Genomic DNA, 14,621 nt, shown 5'->3' with positions numbered 1-14,621 from the left:
TGAACAGCACGCCCTTGCTCTTTTTCCTGAGGCCTGTTTACTTAAACAACTCACATGAATTGTACTCTCACGTTTAGCTCTCTATCTCTCATCTCTTCTCAGCCTTCCTCTCTCTCCCTCTATAGAATTATATATCTATTATATATATGTCCCAAACTCACAGATAAAGAGGTATGTTTTCTTTGGGTGGGTAACGGAAATTTTCAGATCTTTATTTACTCATGATGCCATCCTCTTCTGTTTTTTTAATTGTCCTTAGCTCTCTCCATGGCCAGACTGGCCAGGTTTGCTTTTGCATGAACCTCGTTTACATATATGAAACGCACGTCCCGTCAATAGCCCGTCTATTTCAGTTTTTAGGAGGAGCACGTTACTCACAACAAATAAAGGCCTTCAAGTGCGCTCTTGTGAAGGACAAAAGTAATGTCACAGGTTTTACAAACACGTGACACTGTGGTTGAAAATTTCTCCACATTCATTCTCACTTAACTGAATTAATTTTTAGGCAAAGTAATAGGTAATTTAGCCAGAGAATGGGCCCTGTACAACTGTCACCGTCCCCCTATGGGACCTTGGTGCTCTTATTTATTTTGTTGGTGTTGGCCTTTTGCCCGCTAGCAAATCTTTTAGTAATCATCATAAAGGCTTAGAAACCCAAGATTCATCCTGTGAAAAAACACATTTTGAAATCGGACATGGCGTTACCATGGAAATGTACTCTTTAAAATCTTATGGCAGTCTCCCCCCCTTAGGTGGGGCGGTGGGTCAAGTGTCATATTAACCCAATGCATTACGGTCTGTTGTAGAATCAAAACTGTTTATAAGTTTTGGCAACCAAACATATCATTGGAAAAGGTCTCAGGATTTCCATTTTGGTTGGTTATTTTGAGATAGAAGTAATATTTGACAGAGAAATCTAGAGAAAAATTCAGTTAAACCAAAATTCAAAGGAGTTTTGATTGGCACCCAGGGCTGTTTGTGGCATGACGCCCTAAATAAAATCTCACAGGAACCTAGATTTTTTGCATATCAACGGCAAATTTGTAACAGAACTTATTTAGACACAAGGCTTTACTGTTATACCACATTAAGAGTAAAAACCTGTTATGTAAAAATATTATAAATAAATGAAAAATAAAATTAATACAGCAAATTTTATTTACAGTACATTTAAACTTTTATAACTTTTTGATACTTAAATTTTTGGAAAAAAATTCCACCTTTTGCCAAAATCTGCAAATTTTCTTCTTTAAAAAAAACCTTAGGTTTATATTCCAAATTGTTCATAAATTACAACTATTTAAGTTTGGATAGTGCACTTTAATGCCTATTATAAAAAATGGGGGTTGACGTTAAAGGGTTAAATAACCACTGGGGGATATTTTGTTTTTGAGTGAGTTCATTTACAGCAACCCCCTGTAATTACACATGGACTTGCAAAAAGCATGACAGTATTGTGCAATCTTAGTGCAAAGAAAACAGTCTGTTCAAACTCAGACTTGAGGAGGCGGGAACATACAGGGAAAAACTCACTTTTTTCGCACCGCCCCCCCTGTATGTATACTATTATATGTTGACTGACCTGTACAGGGCCTTGGCCTAAATGTTTGGTAAAATAAACGTAAGAGCCCTCTGTACATGACAATATGTATCGGGCCTCTTTTATCAGACTTCCTCATTGGAATTCAATAACATTTTAATGATGTGTGTACTACTCTGCGACTGGGTGTGTTTCATGATGGTTTGTGGCAACAGGTTTTTAAACTGTAAATTCCAGTAAGTTTCTGTTATTGACAAAGTTTTATGGTGGACTTATCACCCATTTACTGTCTTATTATTGTCTCTTTTCATCATGTGATTGATAAGAGATAGTTTATATAAAGACAGACTGAGGGCATGTTCTATGAAGGGGAGCTTGGTGCAGTGTCCACATTCTGATATAAGCTGACAGTAGAGACAGCTCTGTGATGATTTTTCCATAACAGTGATGAAGCACAGTGAGCTCATCTTGAAAACCTGATTGGCTTTACTATAAAGAGTTGATAATGTCTTGATGTCTACTTGTGAATTCCAGCCCTTCCTATTACATCACTTTTATAATGTCCAGAATGTCCTCATGTTTTCTCAATGTTCTTCCTCGTCGAAAGGTGTTGAAAACCTCAGAAGTCTTTTTCACTTTAAATATTCTATATTAAATTAGCAAAAAACAAAATGCCAAAAAGAAACAGTTCAAGATTGACTTTTGAACCAGACTGTATATTTACTAAAGCTTTGTTTTTGCTGCGCAGGAAGTTTAATGAAAGGCTGTGCGAGAAAAACAGAGCTGAAGTCTACATTTGTTTTGGTCCAAGTCCAAATACTGTATGTTTGGCAGTGAATTTCTGCAGACAAACTGACCCACTCATTTATTATGTAACATTATAGTCCAAATGCAACGTGTCTCAGTCCTACTAGAAGATTCTTTCTGGGTTGGCCTTTTTCATGCAGATCACACAAAAACACCTCAATGCTTGTCAGTTCAGAGGACAACAAATTAAGAGTCGTGGTCCATTTAGTACTGCACTGTTTTAGTTCCTAACTTCTACATGTGTTAGATTTTACTCGTGACTTGTCTCAACTGAGCTTGTGGTCTTCTTAGTCAATAAATAATAAGGACTGAAACTAAAAGGACTTATGCATGCATCAGCCAAACCGCATATTCTTGTCTACTCAGGTTCAAAGACATCAAGCTAAACTCACAGGCATTCAACATGTTTCACACACACTCTCAACCAAGTATGAACAGTGGGGTCACTATGTATGATGATTACATGCATGCTCGCAATTCCTGCGCTGACTGGGACGTGACTTTCATGCACACACTTGAAGTGAACATACTTTGCATTTATCAGGCATGGACAACAGTTTTACCAGATGTTATGCATGCAGTTTGTTGTGTAAAAAGTAAAAAAGTAAAACCCCTCAGTTTAAAGGATGCTGATTTATTTTCAAGGACTTTGCTCAGACAGTGTTTAAATGGAGGTTTTCAAGTAAGGTTAAGTGATTCAAATCATAAAGATGAGAAATTCTAAGAGCGTCCCAGCCTTGCAGCAGGAAGCTTTGGGAACATTTTTATCGATCCCTACAAGACTGTTACCGCTGAGGAAAAGCCTAAATTGTTTTGTGGCATCATGAGCCGAACGGTCAAGCCATTGGTCAGGATACAGGTGTGTCAGCTTGTGCAAAGAAAAACCATGTTGAGCTCAGCACAGCCGTTTCTTTTCTTCAGTTATGATTTTTGGGTTGATTCAAAAACAAGGCCCCCTATCATTATAGGTGAGGCTGTAAATACTATGCTTATCTGTTTGTCATTTACCTTGAATACTCGGCTGATCACAACAACAAGACATGACACAAAAAGCAGAATCAGTTTCAGAGAATTATGATGTCATGAACTGTGATGGAGTAATTTAATGGACTGGTGTACTGTGCTGTTATGATAGATATCGCATCAAACTGTCAGCCACAGAGGTGACCAAATATGACATCTTCACTGATAACCCAAAGATGGTTTTGACTGGCATGATCGTGTGTGGGAAGTGTGTCATACGAGGTGCTAAGGCTCTTCTACCTAATGTGATATGTTTGAAGCAGGTCCTAGGTCAACAAGGGTCGTGAACTTTGTTCCTGAGGCACCATAGGTCCTTTTCTCAAGTTAGGTCTAAAATAAAGCACGCTTGACCATTTAAACATATGCAGCAATAACTTCTGTGATAAATACAGGCCCAGGGTGCATGCATTCAGTACAAGGGTGTCCAATCCTGCTCCAGGAGGCCCAGCGTCCTGCAGAGATTAGCTCCAACCACGTATCTGACAGTTTCTAGTGCGTCTGAACTCTGAAGGCCTTGTTTAGTTGGTTTAGGTGCGGTCGGAGTTAAAGGACAGTGGCCCTCCGGGAGCAGGGCTGGACACCCCTGATTTAGTATGAGAGGAATGTTGAAAACTGTATTTGTTTGACTTTCTTAGGCATTTCTCCAATGTTGACTCACAGGAACAGCCAGAGCAAAGCAGGACAAAATAATTATGTTCTTGTTTGTGTTCAAACCTCAACAAAACACGTTTTACATACTTCATGTTTTTAAACACACACCTTAAAATTCAATAATAATAGCATCATACGCCCCTCGCTTGTTGACACAAAGTCAAAGGAGACAAGGTTGAGGCTATCTGTGTGAAAGTTTGTGATTTCTTTATCTGAATCACTGTGGGTTAGTTTGAACAAGCCAAACACACATGGACCCACACACAGTGTTTATATTGGGATGAGTCATGCATGAGTGCAGTTCAACCACCCGTCAATCTAACCGCGGAAAACCAATTTCCAGGTGAACATGTGTTCAGTCTGACAGCTGTTGTTTAAGTTTACTGATAACAGGGGCCCACGTTGGCCCTCCCTGGCCTGCGGCGGGGCCAGTTGAGTCACGAGATGTTTTCCGCTTTTCGTCTGCGTCAGAGCGCGAGGAGGAGCGTCAGAAGCGGAGGATCTATAAATAGCGGCTATATAAGCGGCGCTTCAGAAATTCTTAAATCGCTTTTATTCACTCATTCTCGCGTGTCGTTCCCCCTGGTTTTGTTTATTTGTGTCTCAGATTTGTTTCACTGGTAGGTCATCGCGTAAGTTACGTTCGTTGAGGGTAAGTAAAGTAACTTCACGTTGATATTTCTGTTGCCTATCCGTGAAGGATCTGACCATCGATTTTTAATCATGCTTCCTGAGAGCAGCACTGGGTAAACGATAATTATTTTCATATCTAACTTTCTAATTCTACTTCGTTTATTGAAAGCGTATATGGTTGAGTTTCTGTTTCGATGGTGAATGTAGTTGACTCGATCAGTACATCGAGCACGTGCAACTTTTTGGACATTGGCTAGTTGTTTAAAAATAATAATAATAATAATTTTGACGATTGTATTGAAATGTATTTGCCGCAATTGAATTATAAATCGAAGCTGAGTTTCAGATGAAACGTTGTTACTGTTTCTTAAAAGGCCATAGTAGCCTTCTACAGATGCTCACAGGAAGTTTATTTTAGCAGTCAGCTGCTCAGATGTGTCATACATGTTTCAGATTTGCCAGGATGTTTTTATTTGGTATCTGCAGGTTTCATTATAGCCATTCAAATATGTTACAATATTTAGCATCTTAGTTATATAATACATATGCAAATGCTATTGTATATTTGTCAGTTGTGAAAATAAGTGTGATATGAATGTGTGTGTGACATTCGAGTGTATCGGGGATGTGACTTCTGGATGGGAATACATCCTGTGGATTCAGTGAGCTGGAAACACAGTTGGTTACAGTCATGTGTGTGGCCTTATAAACTCATTTTTTCCATTCTCTCTGTCCAGGTGCAGCTTTGAGGATTGCCAGGACACAGCTGACTGGCTTCTGTCCCAGACTGCAGTGCGTCCTCTGGTGGGCATTGTGTGCGGTTCGGGTTTGGGTGGACTGGCTGACGTATTGAAAGACCAGGTGGCCTTCAACTACAAGGACATCCCCAACTTCCCCCAAAGTACAGGTGAGGTTTTCCGTATAATCTAGGATATTGTGTACTTTATCTTCTAAGATCATTGCATTTACTTCTTTTATCTTTGCTCACCCTTGCGTCTCTTTCTCTTCTGCAGTGCACGGTCATGCAGGCCGGCTGGTGTTTGGCACTTTTAAGGATAGAACATGTGTATGCATGCAGGGACGGTTTCATCTCTATGAGGGTTATCCCGTCCAAAAGGTACGAACGAACCCCTTATAATACATGCACTCTGGCACGTCAGAGTCCAAAACACGTAAACAATATCCAGATCCAAATGGTCTCGGTGCTGATCCAGGCCTGAGGGTTTAAGAACTTGACTTCCATGTATTTAAATATCACTGAAATTGCAAGTTGCACTGACTAAAAAGGCTCTGACCTAATGATCCTTCTTAAAATGAATTAAGTGAACTAAGTGGAACCATCTTTGATCCACACATGACCTTACTGAAAACTGAATTAATTTTAACTGGTTGTGTCGTGTGTGTGATTAAAACGTAAACCCTCTGACCCTATGGTATGCAGAGACCAGAACACTCACACTCAGTAGCATTCACACAGACTATTTTGCACTAAAATTACTGCTTAAATCAGCAAGATGCAACAATATGTCCTTGTGTATAAAGACCAACAATTAAAAAACAGCATTAATGGAACACAACTGGCGTAGTATGCACCTGATGCCAGATTCAGAGCATCTCAAACTAAGATTGTTCTTCCGTTTCAGATTACGATGCCTATGCGGCTCTTCAAGCTGCTGGGTGTGGAGACCGTGATTCTCACCAACGCCGCTGGCGGTCTGAACCAGGACTATCAAGTGGGCGACATCATGATCATCAAAGATCATCTCAACATTCCTGGATTTGCTGGAAACAACCCTCTGGTTGGACCCAATGACGAAAGGCATGTTTATATGTGCTTATTTAGTTCCTTTAAGCACTACACTCAGGACATGCAGAAATTCCACACGTGCTTCTGTAGATATTGTTCATAATATAACATTACTTTACCTTTTTAGGTTTGGTGTTCGTTTCCCCTGCATGTCTGACGCATACGATCGAGAGCTCCAGCAGCTGGCGCTCGACGTGGGTTCGGAGCTCGGTTACAGTGACTTCCTGCGAGAGGGTGTGTACTGCGTTCTAGGCGGACCGTCGTTCGAGACGATCGCGGAGTGTCGCATGCTGAACAAACTGGGAGCTGATGCTGTCGGTAAGAGTCTCGTCTGCTGTAAAGCTTCTTTTAACCAATCGGAACATGTTATCATAGCTTTATGATATAATATTAGAGTATAATGCAGTTCTCTGAGCATTCGAACTGGCAATATTTAGTTTTCCTGTCGGTCATGGGTTCGATTCCCTTTTTTAGTGCAGTAGTAGTTGTGTAAACGTACCTTAAGTTCAATCAAATGTAACTTTTTCGTTATGCAAATGAGCAGTGGTTTAGTGACCAGTGAGTTGTTGTGCTGTATAATGAAATCTATATAACACTGAAATTAAAATTAGTTTATATACACATTTGTCTATGTGAACTGGTTTAATAACCAGACCCTAATGTGTTTTAGGCATGAGTACGGCTCACGAGGTGATCGTGGCACGGCACTGTGGGATGCGCGTCTTCGCTCTGTCTCTGATAACTAATAAGGTAGTGAGTGACTACAACAGCGAGAAAAAGGCCAATCATGAGGAGGTTCTGCAGACGGGCAAACAGAGGGCGGAGCAGATGGAGAGGCTGGTGTCCACCATAATCACCCGGATTGGGCACAACAACAATTTAGCTTAAGACTGTTCTCAGATCACAGACCAAAGAACGCAGACTCTGGATATGGTTAAAAAAATCCGTGTTATACAGGTCAATTCCATTTTCCTCCCACGTATTTATGTTTGTGGAATCTTATTTTACAATGGGAAATGGTTATAAAGCCTTTGTTTATGGTTGGTCTGTGATCTTTTGCTCTTATGTATAAACCCTGTAAACAGGAGAGCACTTATTTTTACTAAAGAAAAAATACCTATAATTGTTACGTTCCTCTGAATGCTAAAACTAATGTTTCTTATTTCTAAGCTATCGTTTACATTTGTTACGATGTCTAAAATTAAAAAATTGAATTCTCTGTAAAACCCTAATTGCTTTGTAGAATTTGTCGGTAAATGTACAGTAAAGTCTGTCTTGTGTTTTATAACCTTTATTAAAAAAATTGGTTATTACACCTGTCTCCCTCTCGTCTATGGTGGAAAAGTGAGGGATTTTTTTGTACAATTTTAATATTACACATTCATGGGTGAGCTGTCTGTCTAAAAACTGTTTAAATGCTTGAGCAGTATTTCTACAGAGCCTCTAATGAGAGTCATTGCAGACGTTTCTCTGGGGAATGCAATACTTTTGCGACAGAACATAAAGATTTTGCGAGTGAATGCAAACACGCTCATAAATTTTAAAATGCATTGTTTTCAATAGCCATGTATTTAATCCAAACTCCAAAAATAAACTTTTTTTTCTTAATTTTTATTGTATTTATTTTCATTATTTGGATTTTTTTTTTTCATTATTTTGCATGACATTATTTTTCATTACAGTATTTTACATTTTTAAATCGTATTTGTACTCCTTTATTGCAGTTCTCCTGTACTGGGCTCTGTTGATTCTGTAACATGAACAAGTCATGCTTTTAGATCTGATTTTGTATATTTAGGCCTCATGCTAACATATTATACCATGTTAATCCAGTTGCATTGATGTCAGGGAGTCTGTACCATCTACAGCTGGAGTTTGAAATGCTTCTTCAAATCTAAACTCCGGCTCTTCCTGGATAAAGACCGGATTATGTTAGTTTGATGTGCAGCAAATTAAAGAGTTTGTATGTTTAAAAACACCAAATGAGGAAGATGTTCTCCAGATGTGGTATGATTCAAACTTTCCTGGATTCCCAAACACAACATCTGACGTGAAATATTGCTGGTCTCCTCCTACAACAATGCATTTTTCTTATTTAATCTATTAAGATATCAAGAATACATGGTTTAATTATGAGATGGAGCACCTCTGACATGTTCCTCATCTTTGAGACGAGGCTTAAGTCGTCTTTCCCTCCCAGCAGACGATATGGTTGACTTGATCTGGTTGTGTAAGATCTTTTCTCTCTGCACTTGATGCTTTATTAAGGATTCTACAGATGTGTTCAGCCGTTGGGTTTATTTTCCTTATAGCAGCTATCAGATTCTTGTGAATCAAATGAGAAAACAAACAGCATAGAACAGGTTAACTTCATTAAGTTTCTACACGTAATGTTGAGGATCAAAGCTCCCACATTTTTTAAGAAAATGACTTTTAAAGAAAATATATATATTTTTTAAAATGTGCATCGTTAAAAAGTTTTATTTATTTAGAGGTCCACTGTAAATTATTATTATAAAAATAATATAAAAGGTGAATATATCATTAAGTCCCTTCAGTTAATGAGTTGTGACTTGTGTGCAGACTTCAAAATAAAAGTTGCCCACTAAACCTCAAGACCATTAAAAAATTCAGCAGCGAGTGTTTCAAATGTTTTATTTTAGCAACCACTATAAACATAAATATCCATTAAAATATTTTAATGTATTTAATAAAATCTAAATATGAAAAAAAAAAAAAAAAAAAAAAAAAGATGTTGGCACTAAAACACCTCCTCAATCCTGGTCCTGGAGCCCTTAAATAAACACATTTCTAATATAACTGACTCATTAACTCATCAAGTGCTGTGTGAAATCTGAAAAACATCTAAAAGCATAAAACAGAAGTTTGGTTTATAAAAAACAGACTTTGAGTGGCATTCTGGATTATACTTCTTCAGCTGATTCATAAAGCCTGGGTTTGGTTGAATGTAAGGCCTGGCGGTTTTCACAGCGCTGAAGGATTCATCAAAGGACATCTCCTCCTGGGACATGAGGAGCTGAGTGCGAATTACCCCACCATAATTGGGGGGTACTGCTCCTTCACTTCTTCTATGACCATCATGGTCCACTACCATATCAATCCCCACCGTGATCCCCAAGTGCAACATGTGTTGCGCCTACACTTTTAATGTAATTGTTTGTAGATCTTAGTGCTAATATTTCCTGCTTACTCTTTTAGCACCAAAAAAGTGCCTGATGTCGGTGTGCCCTTTCCTTTTCCTCATAGTGTCTCTGTGAATAAAATCAAATCCTAATTTTATTGTTATTGTTATGGAACATGTCAGAGGTGCTCCATCTCATAATTAAACCATGTATTCTTGATATCTTAATAGATTAAATAAGAAAAATGCATTGTTGTAGGAGGAGACCAGCAATATTTCACGTCAGATGTTGTGTTGGGAATCCAGAAAAGTTTGAATCATACCACATCTGGAGAACATCTTCCTCATTTGGTGTTTTTAAACATACAAACTCTTTAATTTGCTGCACATCAAACTAACATAATCCTGTCTTTATCCAGGAAGAGCCGGAGTTTAGATTTGAAGAAGCATTTCAAACTCCAGCTGTAGATGGTACAGACTCCCTGACATCAATGCAACTGGATTAACATGGTATAATATGTTAGCATGAGGCCTAAATATACAAAATCAGATCTAAAAGCATGACTTGTTCATGTTACAGAATCAACAGAGCCCAGTACAGGAGAACTGCAATAAAGGAGTACAAATACGATTTAAAAATGTAAAATACTGTAATGAAAAATAATGTCATGCAAAATAATGAAAAAAAAAAAAAATCCCAAATAATGAAAATAAATACAATAAAAATTAAGAAAAAAAAAGTTTATTTTTGGAGTTTGGATTAAATACATGGCTATTGAAAACAATGCATTTTAAAATTTATGAGCGTGTTTGCATTCACTCGCAAAATCTTTACGTTATGTCGCAAAAGTATTGCATTCCCCAGAGAAACGTCTGCAATGACTCTCATTAGAGGCTCTGTAGAAATACTGCTCAAGCATTTAAACAGTTTTTTAGACAGACAGCTCACCCATGAATGTGTAATATTAAAATTGTACAAAAAAAATCCCTCACTTTTCCACCATAGACGAGAGGGAGACAGGTGTAATAACCAATTTTTTTAATAAAGGTTATAAAACACAAGACAGACTTTACTGTACATTTACCGACAAATTCTACAAAGCAATTAGGGTTTTACAGAGAATTCAATTTTTTAATTTTAGACATCGTAACAAATGTAAACGATAGCTTAGAAATAAGAAACATTAGTTTTAGCATTCAGAGGAACGTAACAATTATAGGTATTTTTTCTTTAGTAAAAATAAGTGCTCTCCTGTTTACAGGGTTTATACATAAGAGCAAAAGATCACAGACCAACCATAAACAAAGGCTTTATAACCATTTCCCATTGTAAAATAAGATTCCACAAACATAAATACGTGGGAGGAAAATGGAATTGACCTGTATAACACGGATTTTTTAACCATATCCAGAGTCTGCGTTCTTTGGTCTGTGATCTGAGAACAGTCTTAAGCTAAATTGTTGTTGTGCCCAATCAGGGTGATTATGGTGGACACCAGCCTCTCCATCTGCTCCGCCCTCTGTTTGCCCGTCTGCAGAACCTCCTCATGATTGGCCTTTTTCTCGCTGTTGTAGTCACTCACTACCTTATTAGTTATCAGAGACAGAGCGAAGACGCGCATCCCACAGTGCCGTGCCACGATCACCTCGTGAGCCGTACTCATGCCTAAAACACATTAGGGTCTGGTTATTAAACCAGTTCACATAGACAAATGTGTATATAAACTAATTTTAATTTCAGTGTTATATAGATTTCATTATACAGCACAACAACTCACTGGTCACTAAACCACTGCTCATTTGCATAACGAAAAAAAGTTACATTTGATTGAACTTAAGGTACGTTTACACAACTACTACTGCACTAAAAAAGGGAATCGAACCCATGACCGACAGGAAAACTAAATATTGCCAGTTCGAATGCTCAGAGAACTGCATTATACTCTAATATTATATCATAAAGCTATGATAACATGTTCCGATTGGTTAAAAGAAGCTTTACAGCAGACAAGACTCTTACCGACAGCATCAGCTCCCAGTTTGTTCAGCATGCGACACTCCGCGATCGTCTCGAACGACGGTCCGCCTAGAACGCAGTACACACCCTCTCGCAGGAAGTCACTGTAACCGAGCTCCGAACCCACGTCGAGCGCCAGCTGCTGGAGCTCTCGATCGTATGCGTCAGACATGCAGGGGAAACGAACACCAAACCTAAAAAGGTAAAGTAATGTTATATTATGAACAATATCTACAGAAGCACGTGTGGAATTTCTGCATGTCCTGAGTGTAGTGCTTAAAGGAACTAAATAAGCACATATAAACATGCCTTTCGTCATTGGGTCCAACCAGAGGGTTGTTTCCAGCAAATCCAGGAATGTTGAGATGATCTTTGATGATCATGATGTCGCCCACTTCATAGTCCTGGTTCAGACCGCCAGCGGCGTTGGTGAGAATCACGGTCTCCACACCCAGCAGCTTGAAGAGCCGCATAGGCATCGTAATCTGAAACAGAAGAACAATCTTAGTTTGAGATGCTCTGAATCTGGCATCATGTGCATACTACGCCAGTTGTGTTCCATTAATGCTGTTTTTTAATTGTTGGTCTTTATACACAAAGACATATTGTTGCATCTTGCTGATATAAGCAGTAATTTTAGTGCAAAATAGTCTGTGTTTTTTACGTTTTAATCACACACACGACACAACCAGTTAAAATTAATTCAGTTTTCAGTAAGGTCATGTGTGGATCAAAGATGGTTCCACTTAGTTCATTTTAAGAAGGATCATTAGGTCAGAGCCTTTTAAGTCAGTGCAAATTGCAATTTCAGTGATATTTAAATACATGGAAGTCAAGTTCTTAAACCCTCAGGCCTGGATCAGCACCGAGACCATTTGGATCTGGATATTGTTTACGTGTTTTGGACTCTGACGTGCCAGAGTGCGTGTATTATAAGGGGTTCGTTCGTACCTTTTGGACGGGATAACCCTCATAGAGATGAAACCGTCCCTGCATGCATACACATGTTCTATCCTTAAAAGTGCCAAACACCAGCCGGCCTGCATGACCGTGCACTGCAGACGAGAAAGAGACGCAAGGGTGAGCAAAGATAAAAGAAGTAAATGCAATGATCTTAGAAGATTAAGTACACAATATCCTACATTATAAGGAAAACCTCACCTGTACTTTGGGGGAAGTTGGGGATGTCCTTGTAGTTGAAGGCCTCCTGGTCTTTCAATACGTCAGCCAGTCCACCCAAACCCGAACCGCACACAATGCCCACCAGAGGACGCACTGCAGTCTGGGACAGAAGCCAGTCAGCTGTGTCCTGGCAATCCTCAAAGCTGCACCTGGACAGAGAGAATGGAAAAAAAATGAGTTTATAAGGCCAACACACATGACTGTAACCAACTGTGTTTCCAGCTCACTGAATCCACAGCATGTATTCCCATCCAGAAGTCACATCCCCGATACACTCGAATGTCACACACATTCATATCACACTTATTTTCACAACTGACAAATATACAATAGCATTTGCATATGTATTATATAACTATATAACTAAGATGCTAAATATTGTAACATATTTGAATGGCTATAATGAAACCTGCAGATACCAAATAAAAACATCCTGGCAAATCTGAAACATGTATGACACATCTGAGCAGCTGACTGCTAAAATAAACTTCCTGTGAGCATCTGTAGAAGGCTACTATGGCCTTTTAATAAACAGTTACAAAGTTTCATCTGAAACTCAGTTTCGATTTATAATTCAATTGCAGCAAATACATTTCAATACAATCGTCAAAATTATTATTATTATTATTTTTAAACAACTAGCCAATGTCCAAAAAGTTGCACGTGCTCGATGTACTGATCAAGTAAACTACATTCACCATCGAAACAGAAACTCAACCATATACGCTTTCAATAAACGAAGTAGAATTAGAAAGTTAGATATGAAAATAATTATCGTTTACCCAGTGCTGCTCTCAGGAAGCATGATTAAAATCGATGGTCAGATCCTTCACGGATAGGCAACAGAAATATCAACGTGAAGTTACTTTACTTACCCTCAACGAACGTAACTTACGCGATGACCTACCAGTGAAACAAATCTGAGACACAAATAAACAAAACCAGGGAGAACGACACGCGAGAATGAGTGAATAAAAGCGCTTTAAGAATTTCTGAAGCGCCGCTTATATAGCCGCTATTTATAGATCCTCCGCTTCTGACGCTCCTCCTCGCGCTCTGACGCAGACGAAAAGCGGAAAACATCTCGTGACTCAACTCGCCCCCCCCCCCCAAATAAAAAAAAAAAAAAAAAAAAAAGACTCAACTCGCCCCGCCTCAGGCCGGGGAGGGCCAACGTGGGCCCCGGTCTGTTATCAGTAAACTTAAACAACAGCTGTCAGACTGAACACATGTTCACCTGGAAATTGGTTTTCCGCGGTTAGATTGACGGGTGGTTGAACTGCACTCATGCATGACTCACCCCAATATAAACACTGTGTGTGGGTCCATGTGTGTTTGTCTTGTTCAAACTAACCCACAGTGATTCAGATAAAGAAATCACAAACTTTCACACAGATAGCCTCAACCTTGTCTCCTTTGACTTTGTGTCAACAAGCGAGGGGCTTATGATGCTATTATAGTTGAATTTTAAGGTGTGTGTCTAAAAACATGAAGTATGTAAAACCTGTTTTGTTGAGGTTTGAACACAAACAAGAACATAATTATTTTGTCCTGCTTTGCTCTGGCTGTTCCTGTGAGTCAACATTGGAGAAAAACAAAATAAAAAAATACAGTCTTTCAACATTCCTCTCATACTAAATCAGGGGTGTCCAGCCCTGCTCCCGGAGGGCCACTGTCCTGTAGTCAAACTCCTGTAGTTTAAACCCATACGTGTCCAGAAACCTAAACCAACTAAACAAGGCCTTCAGAGTTTAGACGCACTAGAAACTGTCACATACGTGGTTGGAGCTAATCTCTGCAGGACGCTGGGCCTCCTGGA

The 14,621-nt window shown here is 39.0% G+C and overlaps 2 protein-coding genes across 2 annotated transcripts; one reads left to right on the top strand and one right to left on the bottom strand.

Moving 5' to 3' along the window:
- The first annotated feature begins 4,550 nt into the window (after positions 1-4,550).
- LOC109093266 (purine nucleoside phosphorylase-like) lies at positions 4,551-7,774 on the top strand. Its single transcript, XM_042759411.1, has 6 exons — positions 4,551-4,767; positions 5,392-5,561; positions 5,668-5,771; positions 6,298-6,473; positions 6,589-6,779; positions 7,132-7,774. The coding sequence occupies exons 1-6, from the start codon at positions 4,745-4,747 to the stop codon at positions 7,347-7,349; spliced, it is 882 nt and encodes a 293-aa protein (XP_042615345.1). The 5' UTR covers positions 4,551-4,744; the 3' UTR covers positions 7,350-7,774.
- A 2,853-nt stretch (positions 7,775-10,627) lies between these two features.
- On the bottom strand, positions 10,628-13,855 carry LOC109093265 (purine nucleoside phosphorylase-like). Its single transcript, XM_042759412.1, has 6 exons — positions 13,585-13,855; positions 12,782-12,951; positions 12,572-12,675; positions 11,930-12,105; positions 11,624-11,814; positions 10,628-11,269 (listed from the first exon to the last, which is right to left on the bottom strand). The coding sequence occupies exons 1-6, from the start codon at positions 13,605-13,607 to the stop codon at positions 11,052-11,054; spliced, it is 882 nt and encodes a 293-aa protein (XP_042615346.1). The 5' UTR covers positions 13,608-13,855; the 3' UTR covers positions 10,628-11,051.
- Between the last annotated feature and the right edge of the window lie 766 nt (positions 13,856-14,621).

Source organism: Cyprinus carpio, chromosome A7 (genome assembly GCF_018340385.1).
Source record: "Cyprinus carpio isolate SPL01 chromosome A7, ASM1834038v1, whole genome shotgun sequence".
Lineage (NCBI taxonomy): Eukaryota > Metazoa > Chordata > Actinopteri > Cypriniformes > Cyprinidae > Cyprinus > Cyprinus carpio.
Note: the sequence above shows the minus strand (reverse complement) of the source record. Positions and strands in the feature narration are given on the sequence as shown.